This window comes from Podarcis melisellensis, assembly GCF_964234715.1.
Source record: "Podarcis melisellensis genome assembly, chromosome: 11".
Taxonomy (NCBI): domain Eukaryota; kingdom Metazoa; phylum Chordata; class Lepidosauria; order Squamata; family Lacertidae; genus Podarcis; species Podarcis melisellensis.
This window is the reverse complement of record NC_138543.1, coordinates 33,548,303-33,572,160: the sequence shown is the minus strand read 5'-3', so window position 1 is coordinate 33,572,160 and position 23,858 is coordinate 33,548,303. Positions and strand designations below refer to the sequence as shown.

General features: G+C 41.8%; 1 protein-coding gene across 2 annotated transcripts in view; it reads left to right on the top strand.

The window, feature by feature from the left end:
• The first annotated feature begins 803 nt into the window (after positions 1-803).
• The window catches only part of ZNF366 (zinc finger protein 366), a 31,758-nt gene continuing 8,703 nt past the window's right edge, over positions 804-23,858 (top strand). Inside the window, exons 1-4 of one of the 2 annotated variants that reach the window (XM_081929378.1) lie at positions 804-962; positions 17,047-17,115; positions 17,922-19,243; positions 20,205-20,396. In XM_081929378.1, coding sequence (XP_081785504.1) covers positions 17,933-19,243; positions 20,205-20,396 — 1,503 coding nt within the window. In that variant the 5' untranslated portion in view covers positions 804-962; positions 17,047-17,115; positions 17,922-17,932. Of the gene's footprint in view, positions 963-7,887; positions 8,015-17,046; positions 17,116-17,921; positions 19,244-20,204; positions 20,397-23,858 lie in introns of those variants that run through there. The other variant, XM_081929379.1, reaches the window with a different exon arrangement.

The following is a 23,858-nucleotide window of genomic DNA, read 5'->3' as shown; positions in this document are numbered from 1 at the left end:
CACATGCTATGAGAGGTGTCACAAATAATTCCTATCTTTGCTCAAGCCATGTTCATGTGTCAGAAGAACTCCTGTAGTAACCATCCCTTTTACACAGGGGCAAAAGATCTGCCCCTCCTGGCAAGAGCACAATGATCACTATTGCAATAAATGATCTTTGGGATAGTGCTCGTGGCAAGCAGCAATTTTCTCTCATATATATATATATATATATATATATATATATATATATGCCTTTTTCTGAATAAACATGCTTATGATTACACTTCAGATTTATATTATCACCTCATCAAAAGCACACAAAACGCCTGAACCCATTTTCTTTCTTTATGTACATTTATTCTTTAATAAATGTACTATTGAGGCTATTAGTTTTATTTGTGTACACCGAGATCTTTCCCCCGTCTTTGAATTGCCTTGTATATTTTCCCTGCCTGTATATTCTTCTGGCTAGGGCTGTTAAAATGCTTCTAGATATGGGCATCTTATTCCCCAAAGGCAAGGCTCTACGTTTTGGAACATTGTGTTTGTTTTGATCGCATTCCACCCATCGAGTTATAAATTACACCCTACGAAATCCATCATAAAGATATAATACTTGAGGAATTTCTTTTGGTTTAGTGATATTTATTTTTCCAACCATTTTGTTTGAGAGAAAATGAGATGGCTATCTGCCGTTTCCTTATTTTTTTTGCAGGAAAGCTAAAGGGCTGTTGACTTCCTCTCCCCTCCCTTCCTTCCTTCTTTCTGAAGGTACAGAACTCATCTGAGAGAAGAAAATGGAAAAAAAACCAACAACCCCAGAACGAAGTGATTGTTCCTGTTCTCTTTCTTAAGTCATTTGAAACACTGTCCCTCCTTATTTTCTAAATCAACCACAGTTCCCTACTCAAGAAGCGACAGAAGCTGCCAATTAGGAGGCAGGTACAGAACTTGGGCCACCAGAGCAGTGTCAGCAGCTGGTAAGTTAAACTTCCCAATGTACTGAAGGTAACAATGTGAAACTTTAATAAATTCAGGAGATATCACAGGAAAATGCTGCTTTGGGCTGGACTACGCTCCAGTTTTCCATTTACTGAAGCAAGCCATCAGAGATCTAAGAGACAGGAAGATGGATAATTTCAGCAGAAAGGGAACTGTTAAAAGTTTCTCGGTGTACTTTAACATTGCCAGATTCTCTTATTTTAAAGGATTATTCCTATCCCCCAACCACATAAAACAGAATGAGCATCTTGATTACAGAATGTTATGACCAGAGATGAAAGGATCTGTCAATTTCGGTTCTTCTCTCAGTTTCTCAGGTTCCCTGTCTTAAATTCAGTTTTCTACATTTGCAGCAAGTTGTGATTATTTTTTTTAATAAAAAAAGAATTCACATGAAAATTCATCTGCATTTTAGTGTGAATTTCTCCTAATAGACATATTTTTATATGCAGTTTTTACTATTGCATACTTTTTTCTAATATAATGCATTTTTACATGCTATTTTCACTAAGAGCTTCATTTTTGTGCACACTCTCTCCTAATACGTACATTTTTGTAAACACCGGCTAGTTGGAGAACTTCATCACAACGTTCGGATAAGTGCGAATTTTGAAGGATAGCTGTGCTTTGGTTCACATTATTTTTTTTTAAGTGTGAATTTGATACATTTGGCTTTAAATGGAAACTTAATTGAATTTCTCCTCTATCACTAATTACATCTGCATTCTTTATAAGGGATTGCTTGCCCCCATAGCAGCACCAGTGTCCTTTAGTACTGCAAACATCTGTTCTAGAAAAATCTAAATCTTATAACTGTTTCACTGCTCTGAAACCACAAGTTGTTGTTCTTGTTGTTCTTGCTTTGTTGTGCCCCAAATAGTGGGAAAGTAGAAAAGTTTTGGAGGCATGGAATTTAATTCCCTAGTTCCTTTTGGGAGTCTAGTAGTAGGTAGCTGTTACACAGGCTCAGGAACTGGCTTGCTATATTTTGGTTATAGTAGAAACCTAACCATGGGTCAAGTGTGTATATGTGTGCATTGTGAATATATCTGGAATGAGCAGGGGTAGGGTTGCCTGGCCTAGAATTGTAGTATGCCTTGATTCACCTGCTCACAACATCTGGGAAATACAATAATAATAATAATAATAATAATAATAATAATAATAATAATAATAATATTTATACCCCACCCATCTGTCTGTGTATCTGAAGAAGTGTGCATGCACACGAAAGCTCATACCAAGAACTAACTTAGTTGGTCTTTAAGGTGCTACTGGAAGGAATTTATTTTGTTTTGACTATGGCAGACCAACACGGCTATCTATCTGTAACTGTGTTTCCCCAGTCACTCTGGGTGGCTTTCAATGGAGCATTAAAAACAGAATAAAACTTCAAACATTAAAAACTTCCCTAAAAAGGGCTGCCTTCAGATGCCTTCTAAAAGTCAGATAGTTGTTTATTTCTTTGACATCTGATGGGAGCGCATCTGCTCTTTTCTTGTGGCTAACATGTGAAGAACTGAATGGTCTTTTGATCCCTACTACTTCTGTGATAAAGCAGAGGATATAATATGGGAACAATATTTCACATTAATTCTTCACCTCTCATGTGTCTTCATTCTTGAGAGTGTACCATACCAGTGAACCTGCTGAACTGCATCGTAAGCAGGGATTTTTGGAACTCTGTTATGTACAAAAACAATTGCAAACGGTTGTGTTTGTCTTTAAAAAAAGGCAATACCTTTGATCAATGGTAATATTTCTCTCAAGGAAATTTGAGTTTTAAGGCTGCATTCCATTAGCCTAGCAGTATACCCTATTAAACTCAACAGGACTCAATCCTATGATGTATAGGATTGCATTATAAAGGCTTCAAGTCATGATTTTGTAGGCTCAGTCATTAAGTGTGCCATACCAGGATCTTGTAAAAGGTATTTTTCAGCTACCGATTGCATGTTAAGAAGCTGAGGTGCAGTAAAAATGTAACTTAATAGAAAAGGCTGAATTTATGGGAGATGATGCAATGAAGGTGTTTAAAATATGAGTATGAATTGTTCATATGATACACAAACTCCAGGTAAGGGGCCTGTTGTAGGGTAGAGCTGTGTTTTCATTACGGCTGTAATCCTATATACACTCACTGTGGAGCACACCCCACTGAACTCAGAAGGACACTTACAAATAAACATGCATATGGTGGTGCTATATGTTTGGTGAAGATTTGCCCCAGAGATCTAGCACTGAGTCTTTTCTTAAGGGAAGAATGTGATGTTGTTCAATGCTAACCAGACTATGATGATGAATACAGCCATCCTCAACCCAGGGTTTTCCAGATGTTTCCAGCTATGCCTTCCACCAGATTCAGCTAGCACAGTCGTGCTGCCTGGGACTGATGGGAGTTGTGGTCCAAAACACATTACCTGATATATTAGATAGCAACAGCATTAGATATTACCAAAATAGCTATACTGCTAAAGGGAGACTCACCCCTCTGCACTGATTGTATGGGAAGTTCAGCAGCCCTTAAAGCTCCGCCATTTTGCAGTCTTCGATCAATGCCTTCTTATTTGACTTGGGGCTCTTTTGCGTCTCCATTTTTTGAGGCAGTTGGGTCATGAAATTGTAAACCTCCTTGAATGCTTTAAAAAGTGGGGCAATCTCTCCGGGGCTTAGCTCCAATGCTGTGACTCACAAGCCTATCACTGCTTTTGTGTCAATAACATTGGGATACTATAGAAAGCTTCCGTATAATGGGTCAAACTCTTGGTCTGCCTAACTTCAGTGATGTCTACACTCACTGGTAGTAGCCCTTCTGAGTTTCAGAAGAGGGCCTTTCTCAGCCCTACCTGTAGTTGTCAGAGGCGGAACCCTAGAACCTTCTGCATGGAAAGTAGATTGTCTACCACTGAGCTACAGCCCTTCATCCCCAAAGTGGAAGCCATTTCCCAAAGGGAGCAGCTGTTTGCTGGCCTGATGTGACATGGCAATGCCACAAAAGGACATGGTTAGTGTGGTCTGTCAAGCACAGGGCAGTGGTGGTAAGGGAGCAGAGGCCCATCCTATCCCCTTGCAGAGAATTCGGTGAATTTGTTTTCCTCACAGCGAACACCGGGGCTCAAAGCAAACGGCTTAAGAACATAATAATGTCCAGATCAAAGGCCTGTCTAGTCCAGCATTTTGTGGCCAACCAGATGCTTATGGGAATCCCACAAGCAGGACCTGAACACAATAGTACTCTCCTGCTTGTGAACCCCAGTAACTGATATTTAGAAGCATATCATATAATGGCATAATAGTTTTCTGGCTAAGAATTTCCATGTCAGTGCCCTTCCTCGTGAAGAATTGGGTAAGTGTTGCGCTGAAGTAGAGCAAGTAATTGTAGTTAAAGTTTATGGCATAAACCAGGAAAGGGAAACAAATCATAGAATCGTAGAATTGTAGAGTTGGAAAGGACCCCAAGTATTATCTAGATTCTAGAACAATCCCCTTGAGATGTTGGTGGACTCCAATTCCCATCAGCCCCAGCCTGAATGGCCTGTAAGGTAAGGGAGATTGGGAGGAGCTGTGGCAAGGGATGGGACCTACATTTGAAGCGCCACAGGTTCCCCATTTCTGGTATAAATGATTCCATGCTGGATCAGATCAAAGGTCCATATAATCTGTTTCTCACTGCAGCCAAGCAGACAGGATTGGTGTGTGTGTGTGCTTGCAGATTGGGTATTTTTTAATGGGGGGGAGGGATCAGTGATCCACATAAGTACAAGTGTTTTTGTAGTGTCACATGAAATTGTCGGGGGGGGGGGGAAATGCCAGTCCCCATTTAATTTTTATTTATTTATTTAACAGAAGCTGTACACCACTTAATCATAAATAATGCAAGTGATTTACATAAAATATAAAATATACATTAAAACTATTGATAAAAAGCCGGAAGTTAAGAACAGGTTGACCTAATGAAAAATTTCAAAATTCAGACAATACCCTTTCTGGGGAAATCCTGATAATTAAAAAAAACCAAAATGAAATACTCTGTTGCTAGTGACCTGTTTGCAGTATGAAAGCCCCATCTGGAAACACCCTGAGAGTCACAGAAGTAGTGTCAAAGAAATGCAGGTTTCATGCTAGATCTTTGGTTTACCTTCTGAGTAATCTGCTGGCATTTAACAGGGTCCCCCCCTCCCGTGAATTCATTTTAAAGGTTCATAAGACTACTTGGTTGGTTAATGGGCTTATTTGTTCCTTCTAGTAAAAAAGAAGGAAACGTGAGAGGGAGAAAAACAACAACAACATATTGCATATCATTGCTTAGGTATGGATACTGGAAGATATATATGTATATTTAAGTATATAAAGAGTTTTCCAAAATGTGTAGCCCCAGTTACTTTAGAGATTATACTGGTGTTGTTTTTTATGCGACAATGTGTTCTTGCTGGTATTGTTATATTGCATTTAATATTCAAAATGTTTAATATTTTAAAAATAATTTTTATATTAAATGATTTATTAAATATTTCATGTTAGCTTGTAGATTCTTGCAGAGAATGTGACTATTTCATTTTTTAAAAAAAATCTTCTGAAACTGGAGTGGAAGATTTAGTGCCAAATAAAATCAGAGTAGCTGTTCTTTTAGGGGAAACAGCCATGTAGATGTCCGGTCCGTGCAGAATATGGACAATTTCTAGGCAGATTTCCTGATTTAAAACATTTACACCCCACCAATGCACCTGTAAGGACCCAACAATATAAAACAAGGAATTAAAATAAAAAGAAAGCCATAATAAAATGATAAGCAGTAAAGAAAGAGTAGCAAACAATAAAAGTAGAAAACCTAAAACGATGCTGAATAGCAAAAAGGGACAGAAACGTTGCACAATGAGCCTGGAAGGCTTTCTAAAGATCTGTTGTCTCAACTTGTTGCTTGATTCATAACAGTTTTCAAATGGATTTAGTGACTGAAAGCTTCAGGGATCGCCTAATGTTTTATATACTTGCTTGATCACTCAGGTCTTGCGGGGAGAGGGTAATGTTCTTTTGTTCTATAGCATAGCGTTTGTGTGAATATTGTGTCAGCATCCTTTACGTTCCACCTTGCCCTTCGAGATGAACCACAAACACCTTTGTGTGACTAAATTGTTGCTAGCAGCAGCCAAAAAACCCTGGCCCATGCACACTTGGTCTGGAATGGTAAACACTTCCTAAATTGTACTGCTCTATGTGATTGTTTTGGATGGACGTGATTGCTGCCTTGCTGAAGTCATCCTGAGTCTTTCTTACTTGTGTTCTTCAACAACCCTTAAAAGGGTTGTCACGACTTCAGTTCCACTTTAGTAATGTGGATGGGAACTGAATGAAGATAGGAAGTGGTTCTTGTTGGGAAAATGCCTCATTCTGTAGTCCAAATCAGCACCTGAAGGTAATTTCCAATAGAGAAGTGAGATGTCAGCCAGCCTTTCCTTGTGCATATCTCTCTGTTTGTACTTTACTGCTATTTCCAACTCATTCAAGGTCATGGGCAACTTGAGCAGCTTTCTACTTGCTTCCAGTTCCAACACCATTAATCAAAACAGTTAAGGAAATGCAAACTTTAAAGCAGTGCTCCTTTGGTGCCACCCTGAGCTCGTTTGGGTAGAACAGAGGGGTTAGAAATGTAACAAATAAACAAACATAAAAACTGCTATGTGAGCAGCTCACCACAGCACTGCTTCTTTTGCTGCTGTTCCACTGTCCGGACTGGGATGAGTCACCAACTGGGAACCAAAAGCCCAAAGAACAAGTTGAGAACAAAGCCAGGAGGCAGGACTGAGGGACAAGCCCAAAGCCCAAGCAAGGATACAGGAACATATAGGGAAGGGATGGTGGGAATTGTAGTACAACAACATTTGGACTCAAAGTTGAAGAACACTGAACTAGACAATGGCATAACTTGTGTGGTATCCTTCAGATGTTGTTGAATTCCAACTCCCATTAACCCTTGGCTGTGTTGGCTGGGCATAATGAGAGTTGTCATTCAACATCTGGAGGTCACCACATTTAAGTCCCACCCTCTGGATATCCTAAACTAATTTACCTGAGAGTAAGCCTTGCTAAACACAGAAGGGCTTACTTCTGAGCAACATAAAAAAAATATATTGTACTGATTGCGTTCGGTATGATTCAGTATTGTGTTCAATATTATGTACTCCCATATAGATTTTTGGGAGGGGCATTGAGTGACTGAGAAAGTTGTGGACCCTGTAGATTTATTCCTCCTTTAAATCCACTCCAATACATTCCTGATCCACCCTCAACACATCATGTGCTGGTCTCCCAAAGGAGCCCACAGGGCAAGGCAATTTAGTTGTTTCAGCACTAAGGAGAGCTCCTAGTGAGAAACTTGTTCCAACAAGTGAACTTAAGTCTTTTGAGTGTCTGCCTCCAATCCACCTCTGTCCCTTTTTAGAAGTCTAGAATTTTTTAAAGAGCCAGCCTTCTGACCAGAAGGTAAGCAGTTCTCCTAAGCTCCATGGCCTGCAGCCCAGTGTGCTCTTTGTGCTGTTGGACTGGTGAGGTACTGTGAGAGGCACAGGCGACGGCAGCCCTGAAGGTCCTAGCTCTAATTCTGAAGGCCATGGTGCTTTGGGATGTGGCTCAGTGGGCTCCTTCCTGCCAGTTTCTGGTTCAGTGGTCCCATAAGTTTTAGGCTTGGGGCCAGAAACGTGGTCTGCCTCCTTAGTGGGTGACCCTGTAGACTCTGTCTCAGTATCCTGGTCACTGCTTGATTCTGGGGTCATGACACATTCTGCCCCTTTGTCTTTAGCAGTGTTGGAACTCTGACATCAGGAAGGTCAAGGCTGCAGAGGTTTCCATGGTGGTAGGAAGTAGTCTTGGATATCCCTTTCTGATGTCAGACCATCCTCAGAGAGGGGGACCTGAAACACCCAATGGATGGAAGGAGGGAGAAGTGCTGACCAGAGAAGAATGGCAGATTAAACTGATGAAGTATGCAGAGATGGCGAGACTGACGGGAAAGATCAGAAACCAGGAAGATCAAGTATTTCTAAAAGACTGGAATAAATTTTTAACATATTTAAAAGACCACTGTAAACAGTTAAAATCATTGGCAGGGATACAATGACACTTGTAATGTGAAATGAACCATGGTAACTATGGAAATATAACAGATAGATAATAGTAAAAGATGCAGAATATACATATATACCGGTATATAACCCATGGAGGGGGAGAGGGAGGTCCGAAGGTTTGAAATAACCTTTTATTTTAATGTTTTGAAATGGTTAAAGTTAAAATGTATATGTAAAATGAATAAAAGAAATTATAAAAAAGAAAAGAAATGAAACACCCAAAGGCCCCTGGGATACCCTTTCAAGGGTCATAGGATTTGCAGCCTTAGCTGTAATCATTGATATCACTGATTTCACCAATAGAAAAGACAACATTTGTATGTCAAATGCTGGTTTCAAACTTCAAATGGTTGCATTTTTACACCAACATTTGGACACTCAGCAACTTATGAAATACAAAACCTTTCAGTCCAGCTCTGCTATAGACCCGAATAGACCAGTTCTTATTATATTTGACCTGTTTTGCAGGCATCATGTGAACATCAGACTGTAAGACCATTGATAACTAAATTGCTAACTAATTGTTATTTTAAGGTTGAAATTATTAGTTTGATATTAACTGAGAGCTTTGTTTTAAACTGAAAAGTGGGCTGCAAATACCTTAAATAAGAAATTATGAAATTGAAATTGAAAAGTGCCTAATCTCCAAATTTTTAAACTGGGAATACTCATGATTTTAAAAGGTGAAATACCCCAATTGACTATAATTGCAGGCTTAAAGCCAAGTCCACCCACTTAAGTGCTTTGTGAATTAGAAGTCTTTGGGACAGAATATGCATCCCTAAATACACAGTCAGCATCTTTTATGAAGGATATCCCAGATGTAATGTGCGGATATCCTTGGCACCTATATTTAAAAATTGATTTCTGTAATGTTCCTGTATGCAGACTTTATTTCTGGAAGAACTTGATGTGCTTGATCTTGTGTCACTCAGATAGCTTTTCCTAATGTGATAACAACACCTAAGGCATTTTGTGAAAATACTTGAGTTGAGCTATAAAATTATTCTGATTAGGCTGTGCTTCCCTTTGCTTCATGGGAAAGATATGCTAAAGTTGCCGTCGCCTCTGCACTTGGTTCAGGGGGGCTTAAAATCTCCATGGAAATGTCAGCAATAGAAGGAGGATAGAGAGAACAGAGGCAGGAGGGGGTTGAGTCATGGCTTCAGAATTAATTCCCTGTAGGCTGAATATGTGAATGGCAGATGTGTTATACTCCAAGTGGCATTTTACATATGACCAGAATGGCAACAAACAGAGGAGAGATTCTCAACCTGTGTGGCAAAGACTAAGAAACAAATGAGATCAACAGGAACCCCTGTGCTTTAAATGGCAGTGGGGCAGAAGAGGGGTGGAGGAGAAATTCAATTCAGGTTGCATTAAACTCAAACTTTCCTAATTTCATTTCCCAAAACAATATGCAAACTGAAACACAGTGTTTGGGACTTTTTACTTTAGAGGGAAGACGAGTAAGATTATAAAATTGTGCATGGCATAGGGAACATGGACACAGAAAATGTATCTCTCACAACACTAGACCTCATGAACTTCCGATGAAGCTGAATTTTGGGTCAGATTCGGGACAGATAAAAGAAAGTACTTCTTTATGCAGTGTACAGTGGTACCTCGGGTTACATACGCTTCAGGTTACATACGCTTCTGGTTACAGACTCTGCTAACTCAGAAATAGTGCTTCAGGTTAAGAACTTTGCTTCAGGATAAGAACAGAAATCGGACTCCGGCGGCGCAGCAGCAGCAGCAGCAGCAGCAGGAGGCCCCATTAGCTAAAGTGGTGCTTCAGGTTAAGAACAGTTTCAGGTTAAGAATGGACCTCCGGAACAAATTAAGTACTTAAACTGAGGTAGCACTGTATAGTTAAACTATTGCTCCCATAGGAGGCAATGATGGCCACCAATTTGGATGGCTTTAAAAAAGTCCCACAGGCTCTGGCCAGCAAGGGTGGGGTAATAATAATAATAATAATAATAATAATAATAATAATAATAATAATAGATCTACTACCAAAGGGTTATGTGCACAACCTGGATGCACTGGGGCTAGAGATGGGGAGAAACCATAAGAGAAGAGTGTGCTTTGTGCTCAGGCCCCACTTGTAGATTTCCCCCAGATGCTTGGCTGGCCACTGTAAGAAAAGAATGTCAGACTAGATGGGCCACCGGCCTCATCCAGCAGGGCTCTTCTGATGATGTTCTTACAGTTCAAAATTCACACTTCTCTGAATTTTGCAATGCCTTTTTCCAGCCAAGCAATGTGCACAAACAGACATGATTGTGCACAGAAATGCATAGTGGAAAATGGCATGATTAAGGAAACACACACAGTAAGGGAAATTGCTTTTCCATGTATACATACACAAAATTGCATACCGAAATGTGTATATTAGGCAAAATTGCGCACAAAAATGTATTTTAGAAATTCACACTAAAATGCTGATTAACTTTCACGAGGACTTAACAACAACAAAAAACCACCCACTGGTGTGAAAATGTGGCGAGTCAAAATAGGAAAGGGGAACAGGAGCTAATGTGACCGTATAAATTGTTAATACAAATATATACCAGACTGCTAACCACAACACAAAACTCTCAAGGAAAGCTGGCCAGATGTTCTCGCATTTCTCTTCTTGTGGTCGCACTGATACTTTGCCAGCTCAAGGAGGGACAGGGAGTGCAAATCATTAATCCGTTGTTGTATAGGAGGCAATGACTTCTGCTTCCAGTGTTCAAGCACTATGCATTTTGGCTGACCCTAAAGCACTCATTGCCTCGTTCATGACCCAGCAGTGCATTTCAATTTATTTGCAGAACTTGATAAGTAGTCATGCAAACTTGCTTTAAATATTACTACTACTACTAATAACAATGCAACACAGATTTACAACATCCATTGCATTTATTTCACTGCTCTCTGCCCCGCCATGTTGTGATTTTGAATTAAAAGCAGTATGTAAATAGCAATAAATAAACAAATAACACCAATCAGTTCCAATCAAATATGCAGATGACTTCAGGAGTGGGGAACCTACAGCCCTCCATAAGGGTTACTTATTTCATTTTTAAAAAAATGTTTATATCTGTTGTGTGCTTTTAGTTGTATGTGTTATAATTTTGTGCCTTGAGCCATCTTGGTTCCTGCACTGGGAAAAAGGCGGGGGGGGGGGAATAAAATAAATAAATAAGTTGTTAGACTCCAACTCCCATCAGCCACAGCCAGAAACGCCAATGATCTGGGGTGATGGGGGTTGTATTCCAGCAATGTATGGCAGGCTGCAGATTAACCACCCCTAGATTAATTGGACTGCTGATCTGTGGCTATACAAAAGCCACTTAGGGCCAAATTAGGTATTGCCAAAGACTTCTTTGTCTTTTCGGAGGGCTTCCCCTCTCCCAAAAAAACCTATATACCCCTGCTTTGGACTGATTATACCTTTGCCTCCCATGCTGATTTTCTGCTACAGATTACACATCCCCCAAACTGCTCTTATGATGAAAGAGAAAACATGCAGATATTAATATGGGAGTCTGTGTCTTTTAACCTCTGAAATTAATGGCTGTTTCATGGGGGCCATTTTCACCAAGGAACTGATGTGGGGCTAAAGGCAAAACCCCTCTCTTTTTGCACTGTACCATTGACCCCCATCACTTTGCCCTTCTGCAACAAATCTCAGAACTCCTCTTTCCTTTCGAGTTTGGCCCTCAGTAGCCATTTCACTTTGTCAGAGCCTTCCTTTGCCTGTGACATCTTTTTTCAGTGCACTGTGGGAGTGTTGCTATCTTGAGAATAGGCCAGAGCTTAGTGGTGGAGCACATGCTTGGCATGCAGAGAATACCACGTTCATTCTCTGGCCTTTCCAGTTAAAGGAAGGAGCGCTGAGAAGGAGTCAGGGGAGCTGCTGTCACCAGAGACAGGACTGGGAAAATGATGACCCCCTTCTGTACAAGGCGGCCTCATCTGTGGATGCCATCAGAAGCAAATCGTCTTTTCTTGTAATTTTATATCTCTGTAGGAAAGGATTGTTTCTCCTCCCGCAAGCCTGGCACTTCCCTCTGTGGGAAATAAGAGCCTATAATTTAAAGATCCTGGGTTATCTGCACACCTCCCACACACAGCGAGTTCAGCTACTTTTTCATCTAATCATCTGTACCATGAAAGTAGAGCCGACTCTCTAACTTTGTTCAGTTATATAAGAGATGTTGGTGCTGGTTTAAAGTTGCTCTCGTACAGCAAAGTGAAAGCAAATTCCCATCCATGCACAACACCATTCCAAATGGCGATGGCCATTTGATAAGATAACAAGAACCTAAGACAAACCTGCGAGATCAGCCTGATGGCCCATCTAGTCCAGCATCCTGTTCTCACAGTGGCCAACCAGCTGCTGTTGGGAAGCCTGCAAACAGGACATTATCGCAAGAGCATGCTCCTCTCCTGTGGTTAATGGCAACTGGTATTCAGAGCCATAATGCCACTGACAGTGGACAAGGAACAGAGAAATCCTGGCTAGAAGCCACCGATAGCCTTGTCCTCCATGAATTGGTCCAATTCTCTTTTAAAGCCACCCAAGCTGGTGGCAATCGCTGCAGGTACTGGCTCCCGGTGGAGTACATGGTTAGGTTTAAGGTGCTGGTTTTGACCTTTAAAGCCCTATGTGGCCTAGGACCCACGTACCTACGGGACCACCTCTCCTGGTATGCCCCACGGAGGACAAATAACAGCACTTTGGAGGTCCTGAGCCTCAAGGAGGTTAGAATGGTTTTAACTAGGGCCAGGGCCTTTTCAGCACTGGCTCCGACGTGGTGGAACGCTCTGTCACAAGAGACTAGGGCCCTGTGGGACTTGACATCTTTCCGCAGGGTCTGCAAGACAGAGCTGTTCCACCAGGCCTTTGGTTTGGACTCGGTCTGACACTTATGTTTCCCTCCCCTTATGGTCTTGATTTATCATTATTATTGATCTACTACCAAAGGGTTATGTGCACAACCTGGATGCACTGGGGCTAGAGATGGGGAGAAATTCAGTTCACATTGCAATGCAGGGTCTGCAAGCCTTGACCAGGGCTGAGGCTGGGGTTGACAAAATGGAGGTCCTTGCCAACAGAGGTCTGACGTCTTCTTAAAACTGTATTGTTCAGATAATCCCCACCCCAAACCCTGTGATTCTTTGACAAGCAGTTCCTACAGATGAATTTTATGTTTTTATTTTCTTTGTTGCAACGCTGTGCTTTTCGTCTGCATACCACCTTGGGATATTTGGTATGAAAGCACAATTTATCAATATTTTAATAAGTAAATGACGCAAACTTACCTTCTCCACTCTTCCCGGAACAACACCCGAACCAAAGTACTGCTGCTATCCTTCAAAGATAGTACTCCTCTGAATTTTGTGGTGCAGGCCCTCCAACAGAGGGTCATAAAAAGAGGAGTAGCTGGTAGAGACGAGAGGTGGTGCTCTGCTGCCCCCCAACCCCAGGCACTGATGTAATTGAGGCTATGCCATCAAGGAGAGGGAGAGGGGTGAAGCAACGGGGAAGTTTTCATGGTGTGAATGAATCTGTGGATCCAGCCTGGTGCTCCCACCAAAGCATCTCGCAGTGTGGTGAACCTCCCTACCTTGCCCTTCTCCCTTGGAGTAAGACACAGCAACGCCAGTACTGGGAGGTCAGGAAAGCACTGCTGCCCTCGTTGCTGGCTACCTCTGTACAAAAATGCATATTTGGGGAGGGGGCAGCAGGGGAAGACTACAAAGAAATGGCTTGCCATAATGTCTGTTTTGGGTGAAATTGCATACAAAGATGTGAGCCTTGGGAGAAAAGTGCACTAAAATGCTGCAAATATTATGTGGAAATGTGGAGAGCTGAACTTAAATGTGGAAAAACAACCAGAGAGAAACCAAAACTGACCTATTAATCTATCCCCAATTGGGACCTAGAGGTTTTCATGTAGGATCAGAAGTCTATACCAAGGTCCTTCATTCATTGGCCTTACAGAGACGGTGATTTAATCAGGTGAAAGTCTAATTTCCGCAGGTGAAATTTGTTCATTTTACGTTTTGCTTGGTTTCCACTTCCAAGTTTATTTTAATCTGAAAGAGTATATTTCTCTGAGGTTCCCAGGATTCTGCTCAGTTACCTTCTGATATTGGCATGTTGCCAAATATAACCTCACAGTGACGTTCTGGTCTCTCTAGGGCAGCCAGGTTCTAAGCATTCTGCAGCTCTGGGGAAGTTAGGACCTAGACATAGCATAGTGGCTTTGAAAGACTAAAGCAATGGGAATGAATAAAAATAAGACTTCAGATGTTTTTTATAGAAACAATGTATTGGGTGTGCCGCTGATGCCATATAGGTGCTCATTTTGAGCTGACAAGTTTGTCCTGTGTAAAATATAGAAGGGCATTGTTGGCAAATGATGACATTGGCAATTAAGCAGGTGAAAGAATCCCCTGATGTGAATGGCTTTTTTTCAGTCCTGCAATATTGCTCCTCAAGTAGAAATGGAGACCAAGTTGGCATCCGTGTGTGTCACAGAGACCAAGTTGGCATCCGTGTGTGTCACAGAGACTAATACAGTGGTACCTCGGGTTAAGAACTTAATTCTTTCCGGAGGTCCGTTCTTAACCTGAAACTGTTCTTAACCTGAGGTACCAATTTAGCTAATGGGGCCTCCTGCTGCTGCCGCACGATTTCCGTTCTCATCCTGAAGCAAAGTTCTTAACCCAAGGTACTATTTCTGGGTTAGCGGAGTCTGTAACCTGAAGCGTCTGTAACCCGAGGTACCACTGTACAGCTACCTCCCCTAGAAATTGTTAGCATGGATATAGTGAGCACCTCAGAAACTTAGTCAGATTGTGAGAATCAATTGGATACAGTTGTTTCTAAATATAAACTTACAGAAAGGAGATTGCACTGGCAAAACTGCTGCTCAGTATGTCAAAAATTAACAGTGTAGTTCTAAGCACATAACTTCCACTGAACTATTGGTATTAGATAGGCACCTTCATTGCCCTTTTTCCAGTACTGCTAAAAACTATTTTGTTTAGGCAAGGTTACAGAGACATGCAGTTTTATTGTGTCCAATTTGTTTTTCAAATATGTTGATTTTTATCTATATTTTGATAATTTTATTATTTAAAGTATGTTTATATTGCTATTCTTTTTTAAAAAAAATACCACTTTATGTAAATTGCTTAGAGGTTACTATTTTTATTATTAAGTGGTATATAAATCTTGTTAGAGAAATAGATTATTAAAATGTGCTAATTAGGGCTTATACTAGTATAGTAAGGCTGCTTAGGATTGTGCTGCACATCACAGAACTTTTTGTGCGTAGAAATAGCAGACCAAAAAAAGCTGATGCAGAGATGAAAAAAAAAAGGAATGTGGGGGGACTGAAAACTGAAAATGAATGGCTTCAGTCATCCTAATGTTGATTAGATAAATGTATAGCCAGATGAAGACGAAGATACAAAGGGAAAAACTTTAGTACTTTGTAGTAGTAAACTGCATTGAATATAAGAGATCTACTTCTGAATAACCACTTTAGGCCTGAATGTCACTGACACTTGGGAGGGTGCTATACTTGTTTTAATATTTAGCCGTGTCCAGAATTTGGTTAAAGGTGTCAGTGTTAGCAAACCGCTTTGGGAAAGTGACCACAACACTTTCAATTTCAATATATATGAATGAGTGAGAAATTGCCTAGAAAATTCAACATTATCTTTTCCTTTTTTTACCTAGGGTTGCCATATTGCAAAAAGTAAAAAAACCTGGAGCTTTTTTAAGGAAACCACTAAAATTGTTGCGCTGTTTTTAGGAAAACCGGAAAGTTGTTGAGCTTCTTTTAGACAAACCTCAAATTTATTGAGCCTTTGTACGCCAAATCCACCTTTGAAATCCCAGTAATGTCCAGGAAAATCTGGACATGTGGCAGCCCTATTTTACCAAGAAGAGGAAATTTCATAACAGTGCGGGGATTTCTCAAAAAGAAGTTGGAAAGCATTAGAGGAGTGTCACATTGTTTCAGGAATCTTGGAGGTTGTTTAAAACCATTATTATCATGACTCAGACAAAACATATGTCATAGATCAGAAAAGTATGAATATATTTAAGAGGGTGCTAGTGTAGTTAAGTAATAGTGTGAAAAGAGGCAAGAAAGGGAATAATTTTTGCTTTGAAAAGTGAATTTCTTACCCAAATGAGAAAAATACAGTAAACATAAGTGGCTGATAAGCCAAACAAAAAGGGAATCAGCCTCATTCCCAGAGAAGTAAAGGGTAGCCAATATAGTCAGGATTAATACCATAAAGAAAAAAAGTGGGCCAGTAAAACTGCAAGCCAAATAACTGAGCAGCTAGAACAGCATTAATTGTGTGGATGCAGATAACATGCGCTTTGAAAAATGTAAACAGCAGGCGTAGGTAAAGCTGAGAAGCTTTGTGATGACAGAGTTTGGGGAGGGAGAGTTTCACCTTTCTGCCCTTACCAGAGTGTTGTTGTGAGTGTGCATGTGTGGCCTGTGATGAGCGCAGTGCATACATGACAATTTTGGCCTCCACCACCACTGCTGGGATGTGGGAGGGTTGGCCACAACCTTGCATGTGGACCTAAGGAAGAAAAAGGCTAGCATCCCCCACCCCCACCCTGATATATAGGGTGGAACGTCTGAGAAAGGAACATTTGCATTTCACAGTCCAACAAAAAACATACAGCCACTGTAGCATTGTGCCTTATGTCTTTCTTCAAAACCTTTTAACAAGTATTGGGGGTGGGGTGGGGGGAGAAACAAGAGAGCACACTGTGTCCTGAGACAATTTTATTATTGCTTCCGTCTTTGCACCATAAAACAGTAACAGAACGTCGAGCATAAAACGACTGTCACAACTATAACACAGTTTAAAGAATGATTGTTCTCTATCTATTCCTTAGACACAAATGCCTCCTGGAGCCTGTGCAGATGCATTTAAAGCAGATTTGGCACAAAGGAGATGAATTAATGTAAGTACAAATCCTGCAGTATTGATTCTTATGCTAAATGCACATTTCTTCAATGGACATTGTACATTAGGGCAAAGAGCTAATGCACACTCCAGGCTTGATTTAAATTGCTGGACAAAGAACAGCAGAACCCAGACATTGAAGGGCATATCAGATGGCTCCAAATCAGGGCACTGCGGGTGTTGATTCAGCACCAGCAAGACTGCCTCCTGGGACCAGGCAGAATCAGGTCACAGACACATAGAAAGCTGCCTTATACCCAGTCCATCAGGCTAAGTATTGTATATAATGAGTGTCAGCAGCTCTCCAGAATCCTAGAGAGGGCTCTTTCCTAGCCCTACCTGACAATGCTAGGGATTGAACCCAGGACCTTCTGCATACAAAGTGTGAGCTCTACCACAGAGTTGCAAACTAACAATGAGTGTAGAAGTCTTCCAGGGTGCTTTATTTCTCCTTCTGCTAGCATGGCCAACCAAATTGCCTATTTTCCTGGGATTCCAGCCAGTTAGAATTTTAAGGTCTGGCTGGACTGTCATCTTCTTGGCTCATGAGCAGAACAGGAAGAAAAAAGTCAGAAAAACTCCCGCCCCCCCTTAGTGCAGATGTGTACTGGACTGGATATGGGTGCTGCTCAATGCTTGAAAGAAATACATCTGTGCATGTTCAGGGTGCTCTAGAGCGAGCTCCCACCATTCAAATTGGAACTCTGGGGCTTCTACTTGAACACCAAAAGGCACCAATCATTAAAGTTAAATATGGTGTAACGAACGAGAGTGAATTTAAAAATGTTTGCTTTTTATTTAAAGGAAGCTAGAGTATGCAAGAGGAATTAAATGCGATGAAGAAAGAGGAAGCTCCCTGCAATATGGATGGCATGCAAACCCTTCCCTTTCCCCACTGCTTGGACCCTGTTGTGAAGTCAGACGTAGCTTCACCCCTCAATGAAGAATTCAGAGCACAGCTTGCCCAGTTTGGATATGGCCCTTCCCCTGCAGAACTGCAGAACTTCCAGGGCTCCTTAGAAGGGGGATCTCGCAAGCGTAAGAGCATGCCCACGAAAATGCCCTCTGCCGTCTCACCGGGAGAGCCCACCTCCCCGTCGCACAGGTCTGAAGACATCCCCACTGCAGGTTCTCCTGACCTCCCTTTAATATTCCAGCACCACCACACACAGCCAAACTACAATGCCCACATGATTGACCTGTGCAACATTGGCTTTCAGTTCTACAGAACTCTGGAACACTTTGGAGCACAGCCTATCAAGGAAGAACCCATCAAGCCTAATGTGCTCTGGCCTGGACCTGCCCCGTTTCTGCAGGTGCCCTATTCGTACTATCCTAAAGTTCACCCTTCTATGATGTTTCCATTTCTTATGCCCCCAGATTTTCATTTCAGGAGCCCTTTCCCACTGAAAAGGGCTCCGGAGCCTCCCTTCTCCCGGAGGACAGAGTTAGGGGAACAAGCTGAAAGTAAACAAAAGGTGGAGAGGGTGGATGTCAACATTCAGATCGATGACAGCTATTACGTCGATGTGGGAGGGGAACAAAAGCGCTGGCAGTGCCCCATGTGCGACAAGTCCTACACGTCCAAATACAACCTGGTCACCCACATTCTGGGGCATAGCGGCATCAAGCCGCATGCTTGCTCTCGCTGCGGCAAGCTTTTCAAGCAGCTGAGCCACTTGCACACCCACATGCTCACCCACCAGGGCACCCGGCCTCACAAATGCCAAGTGTGCCACAAGGCCTTCACCCAAACCAGCCACCTGAAGAGACACATGATGCAACACAGCGATGTCAAGCCTTACAGCTGCAGGATCTGCGGGAGAGGTTTTGCCTACCCCAGCGAGCTGAAAGCCCATGAGTCCAAGCATGAGAGCGGCCGGGAGAATATTTGCATTGAGTGCGGCCTTGACTTCCCCACCTTGGCTCAGCTGAAGAGGCACCTGACCACCCATCGCGGCCCTATACAGTACAACTGCACGGAGTGTGATAAGACCTTCCAGTACCCAAGCCAGCTGCAGAATCACATGATGAAGCACAAGGACATCCGCCCATACATCTGCACCGAATGCGGCATGGAGTTTGTTCAGCCCCATCACCTCAAGCAGCACTCCTTGACTCATAAGGTAAGTCAGTGTCGGTGATTCCTGTTGCAGATATTCATATTGTGCAGCTTGAAGCGGCCGGATGCCTAAAAAAATGGCTCAGGACAAGTTACTTGTTGTTTCCTGTTGTAACAATTGTTTTATCAACATTTATCTTCTGAACCATGAAAATAAAACAGCAAGAAAAACCCACCGCCCTAAAACTGGTTCTTTTTGGAGCGAAACATCGTCCAGAGCCATTCAATATTATTCAAAACTTTACTTGCAGAACTTTCTTCAAAACATAATAAAAACATCAAAGATACATCCAAAGTTGCATAAAATATATGCTTATTCAAGCATAGGTTCAGTCTCTTCTTAAAAATAGCTTTAAACAGGATTGAGATAAAAACTTTGTCTCTCCTCCATTCCAGCCTGAGGCTGTGTGATCCTGAGAGCCATTTACACGTCCTTACTCCACGGAGTCTGGGAACAAAGATTCTAGCCACCACCCTTCCAAGATGGCGGATTTGCAGTTCAGTAGCCTCCCATGTGATCTAAACTTAAACATCTCATCATAGCTACCAGAGAGCAATTGTCAACTCATGAAGCAGCTCATAGAGCTCTTCTTGCTTTTCTTTAGCTTCAATGGTATTTCCCCCTTAAACCCTTTCAGCAACACACATAGGCATTCTCCATTTCAGTGTCAGTTAAACAACTATACTTAACAATTCCCAACTGGTGTGCTATAGGTACCTTATTGGTGAGCTGCTAAATGTAGCTGCATTTGAACCAGCGATGGCAAACTACAACTCCTACCATCCTGACCATTGGCTATGCTAGCTGGGGCTGATGGGAGTTGAAGTGCAACAACACATTTAATGAAAAGACAAGGAAAGGATGTGGCAGATGGTCATTCCCACTAAAGTGAGAAATCGGGAATTGCTGTGCAGGTCTTAAAATAGCTATATGTTTCAGTTTCCTTGCTGTTCTGTTTTTCAAGGGTGTGAAGGAGCACAAGTGTGGGATCTGTGGCCGAGAGTTCACACTACTCGCTAATATGAAGAGGCACGTATTAATTCACACCAACATCAGGGCCTACCAGTGCCATTTGTGCTTCAAGAGCTTCGTGCAGAAACAGACGCTCAAAGCCCATATGATTGTCCACTCAGATGTCAAGCCCTTCAAATGTAAGGTGAGTCCTTCAAAGAGAGACAACCCAGTCGAACGGAATGGCACCCAAGTAGAAGGCAGTCCAGTAGAAGGCATGGCGAATAAAAATAGGGACACCTTGTGCAGTAAATAGCAAAGTTGTAAAATAATATAATGTCTGTAGGTAGAACTCTTGACTGAATTCCCGTAGCTTCCATAGTAATTCAACCAGGTGAAAACTGGCAATCGATTGTATTGTTTTTATTTATTTGTATGCCACCCTTCATCCAAAGATCTCAGGCGATTCACAACACAAAAACACAAGATAAAAACACAAAATACATAACAAAAACAATAGTAGTAATATAACCTGAGACTCCATTTTGGGTCCTCAGCAGAAAATATGGGTTTAATTAATGAATTGGTTATGTATCTTATCACACTTTTCAGGAAAATATACTCACAAAGTGGAACACATAAAGCCAAACAACTTATCAAATAACCATATGAAATCTACATTGTGTTTTGTTTTCATTTCATTACATCTATGTCCTTCCTTCCTTCCACTACTGAGCCCAAGATGCTTCTCTGTGTGTAAAGGCATAATAATAAATTCAATAGCTTTGCCACCCTTTCGTGATGCCCAAGTCTGCTTTATTAAACCTAACTGAACACTTAGTCCCTTAAAAAGAGGGACATTTGCATATTTGAGAAGAGACTAATTCTTGACAGCTCTTAAGAGTTAAGACAACCTATGGTATTATTCATCACCATAAATGGGCCATTCCTAAATCTTAATAGAGTTTTCACAGACAATAAATACTAAAAGAACCTTAGAATTTGTTCCACGTCGCTGGTGTGAATGCTGTTTAAGAGAGACAGAAAGCAAAAAGACAGCCAGTTTTCAGCTGAATGTGTGTTCTGGTGTACATACTGTCTTTTTGATGGCAGGTGAAGACTTTTCACTTTCCCCAGACAATGGGATAGGTTATAATGTCCCAAATACTGCTAATGTTTGCATGGAAGCTCTTTTTTTATTTTTGTGCAGAAGAGTCTGCTAACATGTGGACATCTAGAACCAGAGCCTGGAAGTGTGTTTGATGCCAGGGGCAGGACTAGGAGTGTTCCCCAATGGTCAGATTATGCCACATTTAGGCAAAGAGCATGTGAATGGGGTATAACAAACAACAGAATACCTCCATGCTGCTTTGTAATGTTTTGCCACTTTTGGAACGCTGGCTTACCGGTAGTTGTGTTCTTGTTTGCTTCTCATGCCCTTCGTTCAAATGAGGAAGCTTTGAAGTTCAACTGTTAGGCTTGATCCTTTTTTTATTTCCTTTCAGTTTTATTCCTCATCTCGAGATTGCACTTTCACAGCACTTAGTATAATTGCTCGTCTGCTGATGATAAATATATCTGACATTTGCATAGCACATTTCATCCCAAAGGGAGGTCAAGGATGCTTAACAATTTGATATACTGGCTAAACACATGAATCAATCCATGCGTGCGGAAGGTTTTTTTGTTTTTTTATCAGAACCCGATACAAATGATGCTCAGACCTTAAGGCTGGGTGTATATTAACAAGATTGGATAGGGTGTTATCATATTTCAAACAGGATAAAGGAAATTAGTTAAACTCCCACTTAATCTGCACTGCAGGGTCATAAAAATTATACTCCCAGAATTGGGTATCTGCTTTTTCATGAGACTAGCCAAAGCTTTGCTCTGAGCTGCAGGAAAAGAACACACTGGTGCAATCCTGCACTTTATCTCCATTGCTCAGCTGCCCCCTTAGTTGGCAATTAAGTACACTGCCGCTTCAACCCATATTATTTGCTATGGCAGCCTTTGCCAAGCAGGTGCCTTCTAGTTATTTGGGATTATAACCCCCATCAGCTCCACCCAGACCAGTGTATATGCATAGACTATATTGCTCCAAGGATCAGCTGGAATGTGTTCTTTCTGTTGTGTGATGGAAGAGGCCCTCACAACTTCTGCATGATCCACAGTTTGGAGCCATTTGGGAAGTAATGCAGTGTCTATGCAGGGAAAGTATATATTAAGAGAAAGCGAGCATAAAAATTTGTGAAAACAACATACAGAAATGCATTATATGATGTAAACTTGCTGGGCAAAATTGCATGGGGAAATGCATATATTAAGGGAAATGCACACTTAAATGGTGGTGATTTTTTTTGAGAACTTAAAATAAATAAATGCAACCCTATGCAGAAAACTGCCAAGCTGAATTTTAGACTGAGAAACTGAAAGAAACTGGAATTTGAATAGATCTGTACATTCCTAGACCCAGCCAGCATGGCCAATGATGAATAAGGATTAGAGTTGTAATCCAACAACATCTGAAGTGTCCCAAATACCACTTCCCTGCACCGTAAGAATGTAAGAAGAGCCTGTCAGATCAGGCCCTTCTAGACCAGCACCTTCTTCCCACAAAGGACAACCAGATGCCTGTGGGAAATCTGTAAGCAGAACCCTAGGATAAGAGCACTCTCCCCTCCTGTTGTTTCCAGGAACTGGTATTCAGAAGCATTAATGCCTTGATCTATGGAGGAAAAAGGGACGTGGGTGGCGCTGTGGGTTAAACCACAGAGCCTAGGACTTGCCGATCGGAAGGTCGGCGGTTCAAATCCCCATGACGGGGTGAGCTCCCGTTGCTCGGTCCCAGCTCCTGCCAGCCTAGCAGTTCGAAAGCACGTCAAAGTGCAAGTAGATAAATAGGTACCGCTCTGGCGGGAAGGTGAACGGCGTTTCTGTGCGCTGCTCTGGTTCGCCAGAAGCGGCTTAGTCATGCTGGCCACATGACCCGGAAGCTGTACGCTGGCTCCCTCGGCCAATAAAGCGAGATGAGCGCCGCAACCCCAGAGTCGGCCACGACTGGACCTAATGGTCAGGTGTCCCTTTACCTTTAGCTATGGAGGAAAAACATAGTCATCGTGGCTAGTAATAATCAATAGCCTTCTCCTCATGAATCTGTCTAATCCTTCTCTTAAGTCATCCAAATTGGAGGTCGTCTCTGCTTCCTGCAGGCGTGAGTTCCACAGTTTAACCTGCACCCTGGGAAGAAATACTTTTCTTTTATCTGTCCTGAATCTTCAAGCATTCATCTTCATTGGCTGTCCACGAGTTCTGGCGTTTCGAGAGGAGAAAACCTTTTGCGCATATTTTTTAATGAACGTCCATCATGTCACCTTTTCTCTAAAACACGCCCATTTCTCAGGGCATAAATGAATACGCCACTTGTATTCCCAGCACTGGGTTCATGATAAATCCTGAGTGTCCTGTTCCAGACAGGCAGCTTATAAAGTGATAAAATAAAGGAATGGCTAAACAAATAAATCAGAAGGAAAACAAAGGAGCGGAGAATCAGGCTGGTCAGCTTTTCGGGGCTCTTCCTCTCCTGGACTTTAAGAACCTCCTAAGGAGTTTGGGCTCCATTAAGCCTCTTTGGCTGGCATTCAGTGAGTTAAGGCAATGACCAGAT